The 24929-nt window shown below is 42.9% G+C and overlaps 1 protein-coding gene across 8 annotated transcripts in view; it reads right to left on the reverse strand.

The window, feature by feature from the left end:
- The window catches only part of ENOX1 (ecto-NOX disulfide-thiol exchanger 1), a 494661-nt gene that overhangs the window by 104791 nt on the left and 364941 nt on the right, over positions 1 to 24929 (reverse strand). For all 8 annotated transcript variants that reach the window (XM_054014097.1, XM_054014088.1, XM_054014046.1 and 5 more), the window contains one exon: positions 12855 to 13067. In XM_054014097.1, coding sequence (XP_053870072.1) covers positions 12855 to 13067 — 213 coding nt within the window. The remainder of the gene's footprint in view (positions 1 to 12854; positions 13068 to 24929) is intronic.

Below are 24929 nucleotides of genomic sequence, written 5' to 3' on the forward strand. Positions count from 1 at the left end.
ATACCATATGCACCCTATGCCTTCCCCCTCTCCTTTGCTGCCTGCATTCTCACACTCTCCCTTTTGCATCCTTTCTCCCTCTACATCTCCATCTTTCCTTCCTCTCCTCCTTTGCTCTCACATTTCTGCCCTGCTCACACCACCTCAAATATCTTTATAATAATAAAAAACTACAACCTTTGGGCCCAATCCTGTGAACACTTACTACCAGACAGAGCTCTCTAATGTGAGTGTTCCCAATGAGGGCAGTAATCATATCAGCCAGTAATATTATTAGGGTCTGGTCCTTCATTTATAAACAACAAACTAAATCAAGTTTTAAAAGTGCAGCCATCATGAAGTGGGCCCAACTAACCAAAATATTTGCTCTATCTCACTGGTGTAACCCTGTCCTCTCTTCTCTGCTCCAGTTCCTTATTATCGTCACTCACGACATCATATCCACACAGTATTTACCTTCCACTTCAGCAAAGCATTTAACCTCTTTTTAAGTCCATACCTATTCAGAAAAGCACTTCAGCATGTTCACTGACTTCAGTGGGACTTGAGCCATTGCTTCAGTGCTTTGAGGCTTGATCCTGTTAGGTGTTGAGTGCCCTCAACTCCGATGTAAGTGAACACCTTGCAAGATCAAGATGACTAGGGATGTACTGCTGAATTGAAGCCTTTGACTGAAAACTCTTTAGAAGCTAACTCTTTTATTTGATTGTAAAGCACCACGTGCATTTATAGGCCTATATAAAACAATACATAAAAATAACAGTGAGAAGTCTTATTAGTGAAATCCTGGCTCCACTGAAATCAGTAGCAAAACTCCTTTTCGCTTTGATGGGGGCAGTGATGAGCTGCCAAAATCTTAGGAACCGGTTCCCTACCGGATCTTCGGCGGCACGGTGGCGGCGGGTCCTTCAGTGCCGGAGCGAGTGAAGGACCCGCTGCCGAAGTGCCGCCGAAGACCCAGTAGGGAACCGTCCAGTGAGTACAAGCCCCACCCGCCTCCCAAAACAGCCTATCCCCCCCCATCTGACCCCCACCCATGTCCTGCCCCCGACTGCCCCCCTCAGAACCCGCAACCCATCAACCCCCCCCCCGCTCCTTGTCCCCTGACCACTCCTTTCTGAAACCCCCCACCCCAACTGCCCCCAGGACCCCACCCCCTACCCAACGCGCCCTGCTCCCTGTCCCCTGACTGCCCTGACCCCATCCACCACCACCCCAACAGACGCCCAGAACTCCCGCCTACCCAACCTCCCCCCCCGTTCCCCATCCCCTGACCGCCCCCCCCAGAACCTCTGCCCCATCCAACCCCCCCACTGTGCCCGGGACTCCCTGCCCCGTATCCGACCCCCCTGGCCCTTTACCATGCTGCTTACCCCCGCCACCCCCCTCTTCTGGAGCCTCAGTGCATGTCGTCCAGGAGCAGCCCTGGACAGCACTGCAGCGGCGTGGCTCCCGGGGGAGCCTCAGATTCTCATGGGGGCTCCTGTGGGGCCTGGGGCAAATTGCCCCACTTTCCCCCCCCCCCCCCGGGCGGCCCTGGAGCTCGCAGCCCCCACCCCCCCTTACTTTGCCGGCGGCTGCTCAAAGCAGCAGGTCTGGGGAGCTGAGCTGCTGGCGGCTTGGCACGCTGTGGCTCTGGAGGAGGACGAGGTGGGAGAAGCGGGGGAGGGGCCGGGGGAGATCCCAGCTGGGACTCCTGGGAGCTCAGGTGGGGGACAGGACGGTCCCAGGGGCCGGATGAGGCTTGCGGACCGGAGTTGTTTGCCCACCTGCCTGACCCTTTAACAGCCGGTTCTCCACCGGCGTCTAATTTTAGCAACCGGTTCTTGCGAACCGGTGCGAATCAGCTCCAGCTTGCCACTGGATGGGGGCTAAAATTACACAGTACTGGAGAAACAAAGGAATCCAAGACAGATGAAACACATGGAGGGAAGTGATTATTCCCCTCTATTCGGCACTGGTGAGGCCACATCTGGAGTATTGCATTCAGTTTTGGGACCCCCACTACAGAAGGGATGTGGACAAATTGGAGAGAGTCCAACGGAGGGTAACGAAAATGATTAGGGGCCTGGTGCACATGACTTACGAGGAGAGGCTGAGGGAACTGGGTTTATTTAGTCTGCAGAAGAGAAGAGAAGAGCGAGGCGGGGATTTGATAGCAGCTTTCAACTACCTGAAGGGGGTTCCAAAGAGGATGGAGCTCGGCTGTTCTCAGTGGTGACAGAACAAGGAGAAATGGTCTCAAGTTGCAGTGGGAGACGTCTAGATTGGATATTAGGAAACACTATTTCACTAGGAGGGTGGTGAAGCACTGGAATGGGTTACCTAGGGAGATGGTGGAATCTCCATCCTTAGAGGTTTTTACGGCCCGGCTTGACAAAGCCCTGACTGGGATGATTTAGTTGGTGTTGGTCCTGCTTTGAGCAGGGGGTCAAGCTAGATGACCTCCTGAGGTCTCTTCCAACCCTAATCTTCTATGACTCTATGATTCTATGACAAAGGAATGAGCCATTAGACAACATTCGGGGTGGAGACCATGGTTATACAGCAACAAGAAGGTAGATAGAAAAATGGGGCAAGGAAGAATAATAACACTGGACAAACCTACATGAAGTCTTTTATCCTACAATAGGTCCTCTGCCATTGCAACAGAATTCTGGACAAAACATTTAAAAAAATATCTGTATGTAAGAATATAGAGACTCAGTTAAGGCTTACTAAAAAAATTATTAGAAAAAAAACAAACAAACAAAATGCTGAATTAATATGCTAGCCAAAGGGGCTGAATGGATCATAAAGGTCTTTTACAAATATATAAAAGGAACAAGAAGTACCAGAGTATAATTATATTAATGATTAATTTTTTTTTATTTGTATTCTGTTAGCACCTAAGGACACTAGGCCCCATTGTGCTAGGCACTATACAAACACTTCATATGAGACCATCCCTGCCTTGAAGAACTTAATGATGGCTTGAAAAATTACTAAAACAGCTAACTCCAATTTTTTTAATTAGTCTTTAGCAAAAGGAATAAAGAAGACTGGACAAATAAGGAAAACCTTTTTAAAAACAGCTACCAATAGAAAGCAATTAGGGGAATACTAGGAAAGTATGAATATTTAGAAGAAAGTCTGGATGATCTACATCCTGGATGCTAAGACACTTAACTAGCAAACCTATTGTACCTGTAGTGGAACTGACTGTATTTCTGAAAAGTCATGGAACATACTATGGAGTTAATGGATTGTGGGAGAAAGCAATTACAGTGCTGATATTAAAAAAACAGGTAAGAAGGTAAGTGATCCCGGTAACCACCAACACGAGTCTCACTTCTGTCCAGGAAAAATAATGGAGCACATTTTAAAGGTAACCTGAAAAAGGGACAAAACAAAACCAAGGTCCATTCCCTTTTTATTATGCATGAAGAAGGCCGGGAAGGATTTTATTTTATTTATTTTTGGTTGGGGGTTTTTTTGCTTAGATTTTTACATTAGAAATTCAAGTCCTGTCTAGCTGGGAAGACTTTCATGACTTCAGAACTGAAGAAATCATATCACAAGGGAGTAAACTTTGAGCAATTGAGAGGGGAAAGGAATTTTAGCCAGACTGTTTAGAATGCGTCTTTGTTAACACCGTTATTTCCTCGAGAAAGGATATTCAATTCCCATTCATTAAAATGTGAGAGCACTAACAATATAAATCCTTTGAGATATACAGAAGGTCCCTGGGAATGGCCAGGGAAGATCAAAGCTGACATTCATGATATTTCTAAGGTAAAAAAACTACATGACCACCCCACCCCCGCCAAAAAAAAAACACCTTTCAGTCTCTCATTATACATCATAAAGAAAAAATGAGCAAATAGGAAGCTATTGGGCAATTGAACAGTATCTCAAAAGAAGTGGTGGGACCCCCATAGAGTGGACAACAGAGTAGAAAATACATTGTAAGAAATAATCTTGCATTGGTAACAAGATGGAGAGAGTGACTAGAAGATTAATAGGTCATTTCTGCCTCTAGATTGTATGGACCATTTCTCCAGATATGATCAAAATGCACAGAACAAAATCAGGGGATGGGGTGTAAATGGAGGTTAGTTACTGTGACTGGAAGTTCTTTGAGATCTGTGGGCCCTATCTGTATTCCACACATGTATATGCATATGCACTATGTGCCAAGTCCAGAGATTTTAAAAAACCGGTGTCCGGTGGTCCACGCATGCACAGTAGATCTCCTCATGCTCCTGAGACAGGCTATAAGAGGCAGTGAAATTTGACGGCCCCTCAGTTCCTCTCTTTACCGTGAATCCAACCAGATTCGAAGCGGAGGGGACAGAGGGTGAGTAATCCAGATAAGGATCACCCATCTTGAAGAACTTCCAGTTATAGTAAGTAACCTCCATTTCTTCTTTGAGTGCTGATCTCTTTGTGTATTCCACATGTGGGTGATTGGCAAGCGGTGCTCAGACTGGAGGTGGTTACGAGGAAGCCAGCAACACAGATGCATGCAGCATTGCCAATCCCACCACTGCATCTACAGCTGAAGCCTGAACAAACACGTAATGCATAGTGAATATGTGTATGGAGCTCCAGGTGGCTGCTCTGCAAATACCCAGTATCGGGACTTCCTGCAGAGATGCTACCATGGCAGCCTGTGCTCTCATGGAGTAGGCTGTTATACCATCACCAGGTGGGATGTGAGCTAGCTTGTAGAACTTGATAATGTAGCCAGAAACCCACTTAGAAATCCTTTGAGGGGATATAGCTTGAGCATGGGATCCCTCTGCTATCACAATGAAGCGTTTTGGAGACGCTAATGGGTCTGGTTCTTTGTAGGTAAAAGGCCAATGCACACCTGATGTCAAGCAAGTGAAATCTCTTCTCTTCAGGAGAAGCATAGGAGTTTGGAAAAAAGACAGGTTAATGAATATACTGGTTAAGGTGAATTTTGGAGGCAACCTTGCGGAGATATTTAGGGTGAAAGTGGAGGGATACCTTGTCCTTTTGAAATACTGTACATGGAGGGTCTACCATGAGGGCTCCCAGTTTGCTGACCCTCCCGGCCAACAGGATGGCCACTAGAAATGCCACCTTCATAGATAGGTGGAACATCGAACATGTCACTAAGGGTTCAAATAGAGGTCTAGTAAGTTTTGACAGCAGGAGGTTAAGAGCCCATAGTGGTGTTGGCTTAATGACTAGTGGGAAGGCCTTGATGAGGCCCTTCATAAATCGTGTTATAGTAGGGTGGATAAAGACAGAGCACCCATCTATTGGAGGGAGGAAGGCTCTAAGGGCTGCAAGGTGGATTCATAATGTGCTGATTGAAACACCATATTCCTTTACAGACAGGAGCTAATCTAAAATGATCAGGATGCTTGGAGAGACTTTGTGAGACTGATTATGATGTATCCATGCAGAGAAACTTTTCCATGTAGCCAGATAGTTGTCCCTAGTCAAATCTTTTCTACTCTAGTGGCTAGTCTACACTAGAAGCGCTACATTGGTGCAGCTGCACCAATGCAGCTGTGCCACAGTAGCGTGTATGGTGAAAATGCTCTATGCCAACAGGAGGGAGAATGACACTGGCTTTGTCCCCGCCTCTGCCCTGCCTCTTCTCCACCTCCTCCCCTGAGTGTGCCGCATCCCCGCTCCTCCCCCCTCCCTCCTGGAAAGCGCTAAGCACCGCCAAACAGCTGTTAGGCAGCGGGAAATGCTGGAGGGGGAGAGGAGCAGGGACGCGGTGTGCTGGGGGGCGTGGGGGAGAGAAGAAGGCGAGGAGGAGGGAGCTTGGCTGCAGTTTTTCCCCATGGGTGCTCCAACCCTGAAGCACCCACGGAGTCGGCACCTCCCTCCCGCTCACCTCCTTATCTGAATATCGGGACAAATGGCGTCCCAATCGTACATTGATCGGGACGCGGGACAAAGGGTTAAATATCGGGACGGTCCTGATTTTATCAGGACATCTGGTCACCCTAATTTTCTATGACCTATAGTGCTAACATTGCTTTAGCATGAGTATGAGGGTTTATAGGCCTCTTGGGAAACGTGTGCTTTGGGGAAGGGATGAATGGTGAGAGTGTGGAAGGTCAGGGAAGGAGTGCCGGGTATATACAACCTCATGGTAGGTGGACACAAGAGGTTGTGAACTCCATATAAGTAGCATGCTTCCTGAGAAGAAATCCCCATGAAGAACACATATTGCTAACACTTATTACAACAATCTGTAACCCACTAAACCCCCATTTTTGTCCTATGACTACAGGGGTGTTAACAGGCCACACCTACTTGAATTGTCCCTTATTACCTTTCCCAGACCTGAATAAGAACTCTGTGTATCTTGAAAGCTTGTCTCTCACCAACAGAAGTCGGTCCAATAAAAGATATTACCTCACCCACCTTGTCTCTCTAATAAAGAGACTAAGATTATCTGTAGAACTTTAACATGACCAGTAAATTGGTGGTGTGACAGCTATAATACACTCTATTTTGCTGATTACCCTGCCATAAGCATCGGGTCAAGCAATTAATGTATGTGTTGAACACATGACCCAAATGTTTAGGTTTAATCCTCTTGCTAATCTTTCAAATACCTGCAGTCAGAAACTTGCGGCAGAGATTTCACTACCTGTAGTTCTTTGGTGGCTGGGCCATAAGCTAAAATGTTCTGATTGCACTAGTCCTTGTTAATAAGAAAGTATTTTACATTGAGACCAACATGCACTTTGTATATGTTTGAGACAAATACACTTAAACCCCCTTTCCTTAACACAATTCTTCTCCACTACTTTTGCTACTCATTTTTCCTTACTATTTTGGTACTTTTAAATAACCTCTCAGGTTCTTCCTTTACATTTCTCTTTTCAGGAAGATTGTGCAGCATACCCTTCTTACAAGTACTGTAATGCTGATATCAATTGTCCATAACACTACAGTATTACACTAGTGTAAGCTATTGTATTTTAGAATCTCACTGGCTCCACATAACTTACTAGACAGCACACCTCTTCTGGATAGCTATGCTACTTGATGGTATCAAGTTTAATTTCAGATTTTTGTTTACAAAGAGTGTTATGCTGATATGGCATACCTGCATAATTTTATGTGCATGGGAATGATGTAAACAAGACAGAGAATATTCCTTAAATCAACTATGAGATATGCAAGATTCTTGAAAGGAGAAGCCTGTTTCACAATTCCTTGTTTTACACTCTTAGGCTTACTATATATATGTGAAATGTGAAACATTGTCCATCTGTTCATAAAGAGTTTGCAGAGAATTTTAAGAAGACATGTTAATGAAATTAATGGGGCATATTTACAACATTGATAAAACAACAACTTGGAGCATCTGGAAAGCTCATAAATTTGGTATTTATAAACATACATGGATTGTGACACCTTTAGCCAAATATGTCTTTTCAGTGTCCTTGCCCCCACATGACAGACCGGCCAGGGGCTACCTTCCTTCTGGGTACTGCTGAGAGTTTGTCAGGCTTGTGTAAGCCTCATGCTTTGAAAAATTTACCTGCACCAAGGCCAATTTTGCTTTTAAGGAAACATCACAATTCTGTACATGGCAGGAACTAACCAGACAGTAATATAAGTCTTACCTGAGGCCTGATATACACTACAAAGTTAGGTCAACATAAACCGCCTTGCGTCGACCATGTGTCTGCACTTAAATTTGTCTCCCACTGATGTAAACACTCATTACATCGACATAGCAATGTTACCTCCCCAAGTGGCGTTGAGCCATGGTTGATGTAGAGGTTGACGCAGCACAAGTCTAGACACTGCATTACCCATATTCACCCTAACAGTCCTCCAGCAGCTGTCACAGTGCCCAACACTGACCACTCTGGTCGCAATTGTGAACTCCACTGCCCAGCGGCCCCGTGAATTTTTGAAATGCCTTTTCTTGATTGTCCAGGATGGCAAGTACACCTACAGCTCTCCATTATTGTGTGCAACTGCCCAGCTGACCATGCCGGCTACATACTTCAGAAGTGCTCTGGCTTCGAGTAGACAGGAGATATTGGATCTCCTGAGCCTCTGGGGAGAAGAGGCTATGCAGACACAGCTATGGACCAGCCATAGAAACATTGACGTCTACGAGCAGATTTCATGGGGGATGCAGGAGAAGGGTATGACAGGGACCAGCAGCAGTGCCATGTGAAAGTGAAGGAACTTCAGCAGGCATACCACAAGGCCAGGGAGGCCAACAGTCGATCCAGTGCCAAGCCTCAGACCTGCTGCTTTTAAAAAGAGCTGCTTGCCATGTTCGGCAGAGACCCCCCGTGACCCTGCAGATCATCATGGATACCTCTGAGGAGCCCAACCCACAGCCCCCTGGCTTCAACAGTGAGGATGAGAAGGAGGTGGAGGAGGATGAGAGACATGTGACTAGGGCCCAGCTATGTTGCAAGCCAGGACTTGTTTGGGACTCCACCACAGTCCAGTCAGTCCTGGCAGTCGAGCCCAGTGAAGGGGAAGGATCATTGGATAAGCGTGTAAATGTATTTCTCACAGTGATGACGTTAGGAGTTAGGAATCCCTAACTTAACAGGATGCAGCTCATGACTTTTCATTAATTTACTCGTACTAGAAGAGGTAAGGTACAACAAAGAGAGGTAGAGTTGCGATCTGCTTTTCATTGCTCCTGAGAGATCTCGATGAAACTTTCATGAAGGCATTCTTCAATCCTCTCCCAAAGGTTTCTAGGGACGGAAGTCTTATTTCTTCATCCATGGTAGGGCACTTTCCCGTGCCAGTCAGTGAAAACTTCAGCAGGCACCATTGCAGTCAGTACACAAGATAGCAGCATATAGGCCTAGGTGGCTCCGGGACGCCAACAGCAGCTGTGCTCTCTGTGTTACCCTCAGGAGTCATACTCACTGTGGCTGGTGCTGTGAGTGGTGCCATGCACCAGTAATCCCAAGCAAAAGAGCCAATGAGCATGTGTTGTTGAAAACATTAGGGGAGGAAGGGAAGGGAAGGGGAGTTCTGAATCTTTTGCTTTCTGTTGTGACTATTCTGACAATGGTACCTCTGTGTGTTTTATCTGCAGTTGCTGTCATTGTGACCTTGAGGGGTTCCTCCTCCACACCTGCCGAACGCCTGAGCCAGATAGGGAGGAGAAAGAAGAGGACTCAGGCTGACATGTTCAATGAAATCCTGCAAGCCAGTGCTGCATCAGACCCTGAGCACAGGGCCTGGAAGGTGAACATTGCAAACAGCCTAGAGAAGGAAAGAGTGCAGAGGAGAAAGGCCCAGAAGTCCCAGCAGGAAAAGGAGAGGAAGATGCACCAGGAGGTAATGAGGCTTCTCTGGCAGCAAACACAGATCCCGCAGACTCTTGTGGACCTACAGATTCAACAATCCAGGGCTTGCCCCCCTCTGCAGTTCATGGAGAACTCGATTGCAGCACCACCCCCCAAACATTCCTTATGTCATCAGGGGCTGCTGCCTACCTCTCCACCTGGGGGGACATTAAAGACTACCAAAGCTTCACATACACTGACCTGTGAAAGCCACAGTTGGAGTATGTAGCTAAAATGTACATGAATGTTCTTTCCCCTTGTAAAGTTCTGTTCTATTAATTTATTAAGTTTTCAGTGTATTTGCTTTAAAATTGCACAGATTTTTCTTTTCACAGATTGTTTGGAACATAATTCATCTTTATTAGTTCACTACATATGCTGCAGAGTGCCTAGCGGTTCTGAGAGCACCCACTTACTGGTTACTGTACAGTGTGACACAACTCATAGGATCCGTAACAAACAAAATGAATAGGTGCAATGACAGTGTTACATTCATACAGGTACACCAGCACCACACAGTTCTTAACAGGCCAAAAACAGCAGGGACAGGTAGAGCATTACTGTGTCTCACTGTTAAACTACTCTTTCAAAGCCTCCTTGAGCCATATAGCTCCGTGTTAAGCTCTTTTAATAGCACTTATATCTGGCTCTTCCAACTCAGCAGACAGCCACTCCACCTCTGCACTCAACCCCAGTGGAAATGTTTTCCCTCTTTGGTTCACAGATATTATGCAGGACACAGAAGGCAGCTATAACAGTGGGATATTTTTCTCACTGAGATCCAATCTTGTGAGTAAACAACATCAATGTCCCTTCAATCTACCAAAAGCACATTCAACTGTCATTCTGCAACTGCTGAGCTGCTAGTTGAATCTCTCCTTGGTGCTGTCGAGGTGGCCAGTGTATAGCTTCAGGGGAACTGGGGGTAGGCTGGGTCCCCCAGGATCACTATTGGCATTTCAACATCACCAGTGGTAATCTACCAGTCAGCAAAGAAAGTCCCTGCTTGTAGCTTTCTGAACAGCCCTTTGTTCTTAAAGATGTGTGTGGCATGCACCTTCCCTGACCAGCCCACAGTGAAGCTAGTGAAGCATCCCCAGTGATCCACCAATGTTTGCATAACCATAAAAAATCAGCCCTTTCTGTTGATGTCACGCTCTGGCAAGGTGGTCTGCCAAAATAGGGATAGGTATGGCATCTATTGCTCCAACGCAGCTCAGGAACCATACTGCTGCAAATCGAGCCACTATGTCCTGCACATTGCTGAGAGTCACACTCTTGCATAACAAGAGGCGATTAATGGCCCTGCACACTTGATGACAGCTCCCACAGTGGGTTTTCTGAAATGATTCCCTGCTGAGTGGCAGCAATCTGGCTTTGCAAGTTTCCACAGTGCGATCGTGACTCACTTCTCCACTGTCAGTGCAGCTCTCATTTCATTGTCCCTGAGCTGGAGGGTCGGGGCAAGCTCAGCACATAGATCCAGGGATGTGTCCTTGTGCAGCTGAAAGCTCTGCAGCCACTGCTTGTCGTCTCAAGCCTGCACTATGGCATGATCCCATCAGTCAGTGCTCATTTCTCAGGACCATAAGCAACACTTCACCATCGGCAGCTGCTCCACCACCACCAACCTTGAGCTGATTCTTGCTATGTCCCACAGCAATCTGTCCTCCAAAAACTGTCATGTTTCCTGTTGATTTGGTTCTTTTCGGGTTCTGCAACTACCAGAGGATTGTGTGTTCTGTGCTTGCAACGCTCACCACAATAGTGCAGAGCTGTGCAGGCTCCATGCTTCTGTCAGAGACGGTGGACAGCGAGGAGGGCTGCATGGGTTTTGGGGATTTTGAAAAGAGGAACGGAAATTATGGGATATGGATGATATTATGGGATGGAGACAGTTGCACACTGGGAAGTTGACTTCTTGCTCCCAGTCACCCCTTTACGACCCGTTTCTATGCCACCATGCATAGCCAAAACTTCCCAAAAAAGACAGTGAGCTGAATGATGGGGGGCCGGGGGGGGGAGGGGAGGGGCGAGTTACACACTGGGATACCTACCTATGGTGCAATGCACTGTGCATTGATATAAGCACTGCTGGTGAGTACATGCACTGCCAACACTAGGAGCCAAATATGCATGCACACAAGTGATATACTAATTGCGGGGGCTTTATATCGATATAATTTGCAGCGACCAAAGTTTGTAGTGTAGACATAGCCTGAAACTACAAGGCTCTCAATTTTCCCAGTGACAGATATTGCACAATAGTTGACGATTAACAAAATTATTTAGATGGCTTTAACTAAGGCCCAGACTGCTGACACTAGGTGATTTTTTAACCCTGCTGAAGAAGACATTTTTAAATACTAGAACCAGCTGTTGTACATGAAAGTTTTGGAAACCTGGTATGAACAGAACAACATGGCCATGGTGGTGCTCACTTTCCTTTTTCTCACACATTATTTTTCAGTTCCTGAGATGTAAAATGACCTGCCTATCCAAACTACCATGGGTATTAAGTGATCTTGAAAACTCACCCACTGCACACGTCCTCAGATAATAACTCCGTCTTTTAGCATGATCCCACAGTGTTTATGGTGCATATAGTTAATGTGTATGTAAATAGCAAAGGCATAATTAAGACACAAAAGTGCAACATGCATATTGGTCTCAGACTGAAAAATTTTCTTAATTTTTTTTTCTTGTATGCATAAGCAGGATGCATCTTTGTGACTATAATTAGATCCATTATTTGAGGAACTTGGGGTAATTGGAATCTAGCCTTTTTCCATGTGAATTGGGTGCAGATGGGCTGAATGAATAAAAACGAAGATTGTGGGGATGCATTATACATATGAAAATCCCGCATAAATGAAGTACAATTGTTTTAAAGGGCCCTAGGCAATTATCCTGATTATTGTTTTATGAGGGAACCCCATTAAGGTGAGTTGCTTAATTATATTTCTGTACCGGGAAAAATTGCCAGCACTAAATATTTTAGACACTTTACCTGCCAAATAAATGCTGGCAGAAGATTAACGGAGCACTTCTGCTGCCAACAGCGGTACAGAGAGTTCTTTTGCTGTGGGGGTGGCGTTGGCACACTATTTATAAGCCTCCTGAAAGGGGATCATTTCTATAACTTATTTTTACCTAGGCTCTATTCTGTAGGTATAAAAGATAACTAGAATTCCTTATCTCTACAACTCACAGATAAGAGATCATTGCACTCCAGGTAAAGCATGATCTTTCTCTGTTCCATATTGGGGATACTTTTGTCTGGTCAGTTTCCTGAAACATTATGGATCTTATAGTATGTCTCAGTCTATTAATGGAAAAACTACTGAAACTTTGCTCACCTTGAGAAATAAGCTCTTAGGAATGGTCCTTGTTCCTCCAAATTGCTATAGCGTATGAAATAGGATATGAAGTAGAATGTGACTTTATCATAACTACTTACCCCCAAACACACAAAACACACCACCACTACCACAATCACAACAACAACACTGGACAAAAAGAGTTACTTACATTGAGTGAGGATCCCTGTTAAGGCATTTTTAAAACTCTCCTTGGCTTGTTCCATTTCTTGTTCATGAGTGGCTTTCTCATTCATAAGTCGGCGAACGTGGCTATTTGCTGACTGCACCATTGAATAGAATTGATTTGCGGAGCGACGATTCACCTCGCCTCGCTCAATCCAGGTAAGCAGCACTGTGATGGCCTCTGAAAATTTGCTGTCATCTAGAACAGTCAAACCACAGGTTTTAAATTACAGATATAAATATCCCAGGAACGATACAATTTCTGCGCTATGCCACATTAAAATGCTCATCAATTGTGCTTACACTGTATCATATTGGGTTACACTTTTGGGTCTATTGTTCCATCAGATCTGGGGAGCTAATGCTATCATATGAAACTCCATAAATTTTCATCCAAAGCCTGTCTTCTAGTGATTATAATAGTTCTTTTCCTTGAAAAAAAAAAAAGGGGGGGGGCTGAATTTTCACATTCACTAAAGAAATGGGAAGTGTGTGTGTGTGTGTGCGCGTGTGTGTGTGAGGTGCTAGATGTATTAAACGGTGTAAGGGATTTAATGTGGAAGGCTATAGTGTGATGTTTCCATTACGTCAGGGAGCACCTGCATTTTGTGTCCACATTGATTGGCCTTTAGTATTGTGCATTTAAAGGTTTGTACATATTCCCAAAGACCTCGAGCTGGGCAAATAATAATACATTCTTCTACAGTAAAAATTCTGTGTTCTGTGTATCTTGTCAAAACACAGGGCCTAGATCTGCAGATCAATAAATCCACTCAAAATCTTCCAGTGACACAGACCCCCACTACACTTAGTTCCTCTACTTGCACCTATTACTGGACTAGACATTTAGATCCTCTGACTGTCAGATCCTGAGTCTGGACAACAGAGAATGGATCACTTGATAGTGGCCCTGTTCTTTTCATTCCCTTTGAAGCATCTGGCCCTGACTACTGTCAGAAGACAGGATACTAGGGTAGATGGACCATTGGTCTGACCTAGTATGGTCATTCTTATGTTTTTGTGAGGTTGTATAAAATAAAAACTCAACAACCAAACCAGACCAACCCAAATATTATAATGATAAAAGGCCTGAATCTGTCATCATTACTTAAAATGAGTAATTTATTCAAACAAGGCTTCTCAGTGACTTCAAGGAGACTAGCAAGAGTGCTACTCACCATCAGTAAAAGTAGAAGAATTGGGATGCAAATTAGAGTTGGGAAATATCTACTAGGCCATCTTACTCACTAATCCTTCCAGTGCAAAATTTCACCCTACAGTATATTTTCTAGTACTTCATCTAATACTTTTTTTTATTGAAGATCTCCTGGGATGATTCTTCCACATCTTCCTCAAGAGAGTCTTACAGTGAGGTCCATTAAACTGTGAAATAAAACTTCCTTACAATTCAGCCTACATGTTATTTTTTTTCTGATTTTGTCCATTTACTGAATAATTCATCCCGATGCTTGGTGTTTACTTCCTTCATATATTTTAAATGATTAGTATTTCTCCCCTGCTGCATAAATGACTACTGTTCTGGGGGGAAGGAAGCAGAGGTTTCGCCCAATGCCATTTCAAATGAATATGTGAAAATGTTAAAGCCAGCCAATGATGTGGAGAGATCTGGCAAGTTTTTTTAATTGTTTTGTAAGGTAATACAATCTATCTGTAAGAAATAATAAAATAAGTAATAATAATTCTTATATGTTATACAGGACTGTTTATTCTAGATCACAAATAATGATATAAGACCCAGAAAGGTTCAATGAGTTGCTTGTGGTCATGCAACAGGTCGGTGGCAGATTAAGGAATAGACCCCAGGTCTCTGGACTCTTAGTTCAGCCCCCTATTCACTGAACCATGCAGTCACTTACAACAGCTGGATTCAATTGCTACCAGCTGGATAGACTTTTTGCATTTGAGAGACTCTCAGAAATCCACAAAATAAAAGCATCACAATGTCCTATTTTTGCATTGCGTTGTGTGTGTGTTGTGACTTTGCATCCACACATGACCATGCCCTCATTCTCTTTCACTTATCTTGTGGCCATTGAGAAGGAAAGAAATGGGGGGTCTCCTCTTTCTCTGTCCCACTCTTGGATGCAGGGGCCACCTACCAGTTCCAGCTGTGATACACATACATGTACCTGCCAGCACTTAGTTCACTCTCATGAGTGAAGCTCACCAGACATATAGACCTTAAAAGAGCTCTTTATAGAATTCTGAGATAGCCTCAATTCAGCTCAGAAACCACTGAGTTGAGGACCTCTGAGCTAGGATGAAATCCTGAACCTATTGAAATCAATGGGAGTTTTGCTGGTGATTTCAACAGAACAACGATTTCGCCCCTATAGCATAGGGTTTATTTGAAGTTACGATATAGTCAATAGAGAATAGCCTGTAATCATTTCTGTAAATGTTAACATGCATAGTCTTAAAATCCGATTACACAATAAAGGAACGTCATGAAGCTAGGTGATTTTGTGGACAATACTAGCTTTTTAACTCTGGAAATTCAGCTGATGTTGAACATAAGGTATATAGAGTTGAATAGATTCTTCTCTTTTTTCCTTGTAGGTATCAGCATATTTTACCCCTCATAATTTAGCATTCAGGAAAGACCCAATACTAAAGTAGCATTTAGAATAAATTATCTTATCCTTTTTAGGTTAAGAAAACAGACAGAAAAATTAAGAGAAATGGTGCACATCAGCTGCCTAATACAAGTATGATTTCTGAATAAACAGTCAACAGAACTGAACAAAACATATTTAGTTGAGAAGCATTTTTTAAAAAGCACTTTTGCAGAACTATTTTCCCGTTTGCTCTCTTGCTTTAATCTCTGCGCAGCATGCCAGCGCATGCCATTTTGCTATTGAGCCTACAATAAATGAAAACACCACTCTTTTGTTTTTATTAAGCACAGTTGGGGGCCATACAAGATGTTCATAAACATACCATCTTTCTGTCAAACAGTTTCAACCCATTAACTGCCCTGCTCCCTCAACTGTATATTTACTGAAAACCTATTTTAAAATACCCTGATCCCAATGAGCTGTAGGGGCCTGCTAACTGATGGTTCTTCACAAATAGAAAATAAATCTTCAGTATTAAACCTCAGAAACTTTACTAGTTACATAATTAGGAGATATATTTTTCTAATAATTTAATAAATGCTAGAGGGTAATAAATTCACAGCAGAACTACATTAGTTAATAATAACAGAGGGTCCTGTGGCACCTTTAAGACCAACAGATGTATTGGAGCATAAGCTTTCGTGGGTGAATGCCCACTTCGTCAGACGCATGTCACATGCATGTCACATGCGTCTGATGAAGTGGGTATTCACCCACGAAAGCTTATGTTCCAATACATCTGTTAGTCTTAAAGGTGTCACAGGACCCTCTGTTGCTTTTTACAGATCCAGACTAACATGGCTACCCCTCTGATATTAGTTACAGGTTCAAAAATTCCTAATTTCATCTTCACTCCTAACTTTTTAAATCCATGATTCCACTACCCAGTTACTGACAAATTGCAACTCTAATATAATTAATTTTCTTCATCCAGAACACAGTGTAACTCTTTCTGAGCAATCCCCAGTTCACTTGGAGAACCACCTTTCAATACCTGATATAAATTCTTATTCAGTAGAAAGTTTTCTCTACCAGAGAACACAAAAACAAGAGAATCTAATTTAAACAGGGCTTGGGTTGCAGTCTTTTTAAAGCCATTCGTTTAGACAGAAACTAATTCTGTTCACAGGTATCACCTCAGAGGTACAGCAATAAAAATACAGAGCACTGTTTAAATACATGCTCTTAGGTATGTTTCTTTATATAATCATTCCATTAAAATGTACCATATATTGAAGTATTTTCTTGCACTTAAATGCAGTCTCCAAAGTTAAAGTGCATTTAGACAAATTATGCCTCTGACGACAGTACATCAATTACACAAACCTACATGGTACTTATGCACAGACTGCTGGGCTTTTAGTTGTATTGAAAGTAGTGATGTGTATCTTTTAAATGCTATCAGTCTTCCGATGACAGCTAGCCTGGTGTCTATTGCTAGAAATGTTTAGGTGTCTTTTTCTGGACACTATCATTCATGTCTCCAGAGATAAGATATTTTAAAATTCTTTTTATGTCAGGTGAAAATAGTTGGCACTTATATCCTAGCTCAAAAGCAAGATGATAGGAAAAATAAAGAAAGGAAAATGATTCCCCAGAGCTGACTAGAAAATTTCCACAAGCAATATTTATATGAAAAATGAGAAACAATTGTTGATGTGAAAAGCAACAGAGGGTCCTGTGGCACCTTTAAGACTAACAGAAGTATTGGGAGCATAAGCTTTCGTGGGTAAGAATCTCACTTCTTCAGATGCAAGGTTCTTACCCACGAAAGCTTATGCTCCCAATACTTCTGTTAGTCTTAAAGGTGCCACAGGACCCTCTGTTGCTTTTTGCATCTGAAGAAGTGAGGTTCTTACCCACGAAAGCTTATGCTCCCAATACTTCTGTTAGTCTTAAAGGTGCCACAGGACCCTCTGTTGCTTTTTACAGATTCAGACTAACACGGCTACCCCTCTGATAATTGTTGATGAACATTTTTAAACCTGTCTTCTATTTTTTGATCAGCTCTAAACAACCCATAAACCTCCACCAGCTACTGCTGGGGTTGCCTCAAAATAGGATACGAGAGGCTGTGATACAGACACCCATTGGCAGTGGAACCCCTGTTCTTTGCAAACAGCTCTCTCGTCAGACTTGACAAACTCACTACACTAAACACATCTTACAGGATATTTATCCGTAAGAGTAACATGTAATGTATCTAAGAAAACTCATGACTTTGTCAAGACTCATAATCAGTGTGAGATGTAAATATGGACAATATTTATGGAATAACGGAATTGGAATAGAAATTAATCACCAGGATGTAACGTTTCTCGATGATGAACTATTTAAGCAAGAGGGAATTGACACCCCTCCTTAGTCAGCTGGCGAGATAATGCAAGAGTTGATTGTCTCTCTTGACGTATTCCAGAACAGTCAATGGAAGCCATCAGAGACAAGGACAAACAATCGAAACCACTTAAAGGTAGAAGAGAAGCTCTATAAGAACGCAGGGGTTTATACTGCCTGTGTATAGAAACAAAGAGTTGTTTCAATATAACAGAATGTAGGGAAAGGCACTCTGGATCCATTCACTGAGAAAACCCCCTGGGGTGCTTTCATTAATACTTGGATCCTGACTCTTGAAAAACAGTCACCTCTGCAACAGACTGAACTTTGGGGGACAGTCTACTTCATTAACTAGGAAATAATAATTATAATTATAAACATAATTTGGGGCACCAAATTTCCCGGTGCCCTGCATAGCTGTGTGCTGCTCCAGCCCTTGCTCCGCTTCTTCCCCATGGCCTCTGCCCCTGCCCCGCCTCTTCCCGCCCCTGCTCCACCCCAGCCCTGCCCTCACTCCCTCGAGGACTGAAGCAGGGCCGAGCCTGCACTCACCGGCGGCGGAAAGTTCAGCGGCCCGGCCCCAGCCGCGCCGCTGGTGAGCACTGGGGGGTGGTTCCCCACTGTCCCCAAAGCCAGCCCCACCCTCCCTCCCCGTGAAGGCCTGGGGCCAGCCCCACCCGTGGAGGTCTGGATCCCCCTCCTCCCTGTGAGGGGGTTTGCATAGGGCCCCAAAATAGCTAGGGATGGCCCTGTTTATAGTACTGTATTCTCAGCAAGTTTGCAGATGACACTAAGCTGGGGGGAGAGGTAGATATGCTGGAGGGTAGGGATAGGGTCCAGAAGGACCTAGACCAATTGGAGGATTGAGCCAAAATAAATCTATTGAGGTTTAACAAGGACAAGTGCAAAGTCCTGCACTTAGGTACCGACTGGCTAAGCAGCAGTTCTGCAGAAAAGGTGGACGAGAAGCTGGATATGAGTCAGCAGTGTGCCCTTGTTGCCAAGAAGGCCAACGGCATATTGAGCTGTATTAGTAGGAGCATTGCCAGCAGATCAAGGGAAGTGATTATTCCCCTCTATTCAGCACTGGTGAGGCCACACATGGAGTATTGCGTCCAGTTTTGGTCTCCCCACTACAGAAGGGATGTGGACAAATTGGAGAGAGTCCAGCGGAGGGCAATGCAAATGATTAGGGGGTTGGGACACATGACTTAGAAGGAGAGGCTGAGGGAACTGGGGTTATTTAGTCTGCAGAAGAGGAGAGTGATGGGGGATTTGATAGCAGCCTTCAACTACCTGAAGGGGGGGTTCCAAAAAGGATGGAGCTAGGCTGTTCTCAGTAGTGGCAGATTACAGAACAAGAAGCAATGGTCTTAAGTTGCAATGGGGGAGCTCTAGGTTGGATATTAGAAGGGTGGTGAAGCACTGGAATAGGTTACCTAGGGAGGTGATGGAATCTCCATCCTTAGAGGTTTTTATGGCCTGGCTTGACAAAGCCCTGGATGGGATGTTTTAGTTGGTGTTGGTCCTGTTTTGAGCAGGGGATTGGACTAGATGACCTCCTGAGGTCTCTTCCAACCCTAATATTCTAGGGTGAGAACCTATACTGCACCTCTAATACACACACCACAGGACTTGCACCCAGGGGAAAGGGGCTATGGCATCCAGCTTGTTGTCCTGAGTCTGGGCTGCTCTGAGGCTGCCGAAGACCCTGCCAATAACTTAGACAGCACTGGGGTCTGCCTTAATGTGCCAAACAGGCCGGATGGGGAAGGGAGGTATGCTTCATGTTTATTTGCTTGGTTTGCCATTGATGTGTTATGTTATCTTGGTCATTTATTTACCTGTAATTTATATTTCTAAAATGTAATAGTTGAAGCCCATATAAAAAAAAGTCAAAATAAATGATTTATGCAGGTGAGTCAGGCTAGGGTAGAGGTTTAATAACCCTATTCATCAACAGACTCAATCCTCATCCTCTGTGCACCAGAAATAATTTACTTCCCATCATACACCGCGTTTGGTGCCTGATTGATGCCCCATTTTCCTCTTGGCTTAAGCTCCTCTGCTGCAGACAATGTATGCCACTGATTTAGAAACCTAAGTCATAAGTTTACTAAACTCTTGTTTTTTTCTGCCCATATACCGTATATAACTGTGTCATACTTCACACATCTGGCTGGTCCTTTTGGAATTAAGTGCATTTTAAACCCTATGGCATTGCATAATAAATTGGCATCAGGGAATCCAATTCACAGTGCCAAAGGGTTACTTTAAAGAATGATTAATCATCTATCTTAGCTTTTCCTAAATAATTTTAACTATATATTATATCCAGGAAACTTTTTACATAACAACATATTGTGGCTGAAACTAAAAATTTTAAAATGTACTTACTAAAAGATATCCCAATTGTAATCATTCCAAACTGTCTAATCAATCTCTTCCAAATTCAAATCACAGAGGATCCTTCCATAGGTGGGTGTTCTGTGTTACAAACAGTAATTCATTATCTTGTTCTGCTGATGCTATTATTTCCAATAAAATGTAATTATGAGATTATTGAGTTTCCTCCTTATTTCTCAAAGTCGTACTACAAACTTTTAGATCCGTGAACTGCAATTTCCGAGTCAGTTATAATTGAGCAATTTGGCAGTGCTGTGCATTTAATCAGCTATGTTATATTAACATTTTAAAATTCACATTGATGGAATATGGATTATGTGAGTCAGGACCACACCCAGAACACACTTAATAGTAAATGTATTTATTTTAGGTGTACCGAGTAGAGCATCCAGGGAATTGGGTTACCCAGGCATTGATAGCTGAGTGAACCCTAAATTTCATTATCAAAAGGCAACATTGCTCTCACAACAGCTCCTGCTGGTCACCCCTAAATCTAGCTAGATGTATGTCTCACAACAGATGCCAATGGCATCTGGAACAAGGAAGGGAAAAACGCTGAAATAAACACAGGAATGGTGAGTGAACAGATTTGATATAAAAATGCTGAAACCTGTCTATTATATGTCTTTGTATGGAATATAATAATTAAGAATAGGATGCAAAAAATGCCTCAAAATTATTTCAGTAGCAACTACATTAGGCACTCTGCAGTTTCATTAGAAGGAGCTCGGAACCGACTTCCTTTCTGATGCATTAATTTTGGTCTCTACTACATTAAACTTCATTAGGTTCCCCCTTTGGCTAACCGCACCACTTCTGCAAGGCTTAAAAGTCTAGCTTGAAGTATGGAGTTATAATGAAAATAGAGTGGATTTCTTCTCAGTAAAATATCCTATTTCGCAAGCAATTAAATATTGTTTATACTTCTAACTATGTGCAAGTGCTGAGATTGACAAGCTTGATGTTACCTGAATCTTGCAGAAGATGCGTCCCCAGTTAGTTCATGCTACTATAACTGCCATCTATTTATTTAAATTTCCAATCTGTTCTCTCTTCAGGGGGATAATACAGTACCTGGCATAGATGCAGCTTCTGAATTTTGCAAATTATATATTTTTTTAAAATGGAAAAGCAGGTGGATTACTTTGCTGTGCTCAGAATAAGACACTACATTTAAAAGGGAGGTAAATAATAGAATAATGTTCATGTCTTACAGATGTTTATGTTCCCTTTCTATAAAATATTTTAAAGCAGATAGTGAGATTTGGTGAGATGCCTTCATTAGATATTAGGACTGCTTGACTACCTGCAGCAAATAAGACAAACAGTATTTTAAAATGGCCTATTTGAAATAAGTGTTTTGTGAAGATGATACTATTAGGTACAGATGAGCTTGAATTAGGAATCTCATGGTGTTCAAAGCTCCACTTTGGAACCTAAATGTCACATGCATACAGATTAAAATGCTTTGTTCCAATGTACCTGTTAGAGCAGCATCCACATAAAGAAAGAAGGTCAACATACTGAGCCGATCTTTAGCTGGGACTTCATTGTTGTGGGCACAAAATTGCATGAAGAGTCATACGCATGCATGAAAATTTGGTCCGAAATATCTATCATCATATCTTTTTATGCAGCAACAATACATCTGATTGGGAGGATTGATTATTAATTATTTATTTATAGTAGCACCTATAATGTGCTGAGATCTCAAAATCTAAAGGATATAGACCAGGGGAAAGAGGTACAACAAACAAGTGGTTATGGTAGCCACATTTTCATAATACACTATCTGATGACATAATCTTCTGTTGTTCTTGCTAAAATATGTAGTGTACCCCAATACCCTCGCATGATGGATTCTGATCTACAGCCACACTCCAATGTAGAAATGCATGATTTCCTTAACTATCTGCCAACTTGTTATCACATTTCAGCAAAGACATGGACTGCTACCTAGGATGTGTGAGTGTGCCTCAGAAAGGGGGTTGAAAATTTCATCAAACCACCTCAGGTCTGGATATTTTATCATTATCTCGGATATATGGATGAGCATACATTCTTCGTCCTCTTGTCTATCAATGTCAGCACTTTGATGCTCATTTCATTCCAGTAATCCTGCCACTGCTTTCACTCTTGTTCAAATCTCAGCTCTTTTCATGTGTTGGACCCAGGAAAAAGGGCTACATACATTACACAGGATTCTGACAACCAGATTAAAGTTGGTTTCTTTGTGACAGATATTGCCAACATAGTAAATGCCTTAGCAAAGGCTGTTACTGTGGTATATATGGGTTCTATCCATGTTGGCTCAGGCTGTGATCAATGGACTAAAGAAAAAATAAGGATGCAAATGAACGTGTCACCAGAACAAGAAGTATCTCTGTATCCTGCCACTATCAATGTAGAACAGTGCAGGAAAAGTGTAAGCCACCAATCTTAGAGTTGTGGCAGCAAATTTGACCCCTCAGCTCAGACTCAGGTTCTCCAGCCACAAGATGTTGGCAATGTGTCAGATGCTAGATGTCGCACTGAGATGCCACGGTGAAAGCTGACCAGATGGATAGATAGACAGATGTGTTGAAGGCAACATAGGCACTTAGAGAGAGGAAACTCTTTGAAATCCCTTCTGATCAAAGCAAGTGCTGGATAACACCAGGCACTCTGTGGAAATAAAAACGCCCAGCCTTCATCTGCCAGCAGGAAAAGGTTTTGCAGGGAAAAGAAAGTGGGGAGTGGAATTTTCAGGGCTCTGAGGATCTCTAAAAGAAAAACGTTATTCACTGTCTGTCCTAGCATGCAAATAGAGAGAGTGATTGATTGAGCTGGATCAGAGTGGTGTCTTTACTGGATCTCTCCCTTGGTAGATGCATGAGTTTCTGCATAATTTAAACTTTAATTTTAAAAATATTTTTTCTAGCCCTTATGTTTATTCCAAAGGGATCTAATTCCAAATATGAACTGATATATATATAGGAACTGGAAATGAAGGTCAAACAACTCCCCCTCTCATACCTTTGCTTTTGTGCAGATGGGTGCCTGCCCCTTTTCATCAAAATAGGCTAACTCTACAGCCTAAAGATGTCACTTTTATTATCAGGATTGTTAACTACTTCACTGCTTATCAGTTTAGTAGAATCACCCAGTAACTCTAGTGACATGACAGGAGCTTGGGATGATAAACTGTGGACACAGTTTGAGTAGAGTAGTGCCACTTTTGCCCCTCAAAATAGGACACAAGGTGGGATATGTCCATCACACTGGCATTAGTAGATGCCATGGAGGAGCAAGCACAGAAAACCAAAGTGTAGATTCAGCAGCCCTAACTCAAGTCATGCCTGAAGTCCAAAAGCCTGAATTTGATTTGCACTAGTGCCTCTTAACATTGCCACAGCAATGTTAAGGGACTTTGAAGTGGGAGTAAATTACACTGAGTTTATGGCCCCTTTGCACTGTTAGAGTCATGTAAAGGGGAGGGTACTGCGGAGAACAATCCAACCCTGTATCTTTGAACATGGAACAGTTTACTGTTTCAGATGCTATAGGAGCAGATAAACCAAAGGACAAACACTTAGTAGTGACAGGACTAGACTACAAATCTGGATATTGTCTTTGCAAGAGTGCATAATGGTAATGGCAAAGTGTTTGCAGCTGTTTTGAACTTCTTATAGCAAGGCAGAGAGCCCCTGATTTTCAACAAAGACCCATACAAACAAAAAAGAATTGATTACAGCAGCAGTCTTTGAAATCTCATCATAGCACTAGCTAAACAGATAGGACAAGCATCTTGCAATGAAGGTAGCTTAAATCTTAAAGTGGTGAAAGGGTGCTGGTGAAACTAGTGGTTGTATCTGAAAACAGCTCAAATACTCTCTTCTTGATAAACAAAAACAAGGGACTCAAAGAGAATCTCTTAGTCATATTCTGAAGGGCACCTTGAGCATTTCTTGGAATACCTTTTCACCTACTGGTCTCTTAAATGGCAATTCTGGCCTCTATTGAAAATGTAGCAAACAAATATTTTGAATACCCTGCATGCCTGCCAAGTAGCATTGCAACAGAAAGTTGTTTTATAGGAGAAAAATGGATTTTTCAGTTACACTAGTTATGTTAAGAAGTAAAAGGGATATCAATTCTCATGTTCCAGAGCATAAACTGATCACAAGCTGGGGACAGGAAGAAATATCCGCTCATGGTATAGTAATACACAGTTATGTGCATTATGAGGTTTTATGCTTTTTCTCAGAAGCATCTGGCATTGACCACTGTCAGAAACAGGATAGTAGATGAGATGGACCATTGGTCTGTTCCATATGGCAATTCCGATGTTTTAAATGTTTTTGCACAGTGGGAGATGAGGTTGCTCCTCCCATTGCAAGCTAGACCCTTAACATGAGCAGCAGCAATTTGTGTTTATGAGAACATACTTGCCATGGCAAAATTATAATCTCTAATCTCAGGCCTAGAAAAAGGCAGCATTGCTGAAAGAAAGAAAGAAAGAAAGAAAGAAAGAAAGAAAGAAAGAAAGAAAGAAAGAAAGAAAGCATATATTTGCATTTTTTTAAATATTAGGTCCATTAAAAAAAATTCTACTCATATTCCTTAGGATGGCCAAGAGTCATGAATGACTATGTGCTACGGGTAGAGAGGTCTCGGAGGGAGGTGGGGGAAGAGACTGCTTA

This window comes from Malaclemys terrapin, chromosome 1 (assembly GCF_027887155.1).
Source record: "Malaclemys terrapin pileata isolate rMalTer1 chromosome 1, rMalTer1.hap1, whole genome shotgun sequence".
Classification (NCBI taxonomy): Eukaryota; Metazoa; Chordata; order Testudines; family Emydidae; genus Malaclemys; species Malaclemys terrapin.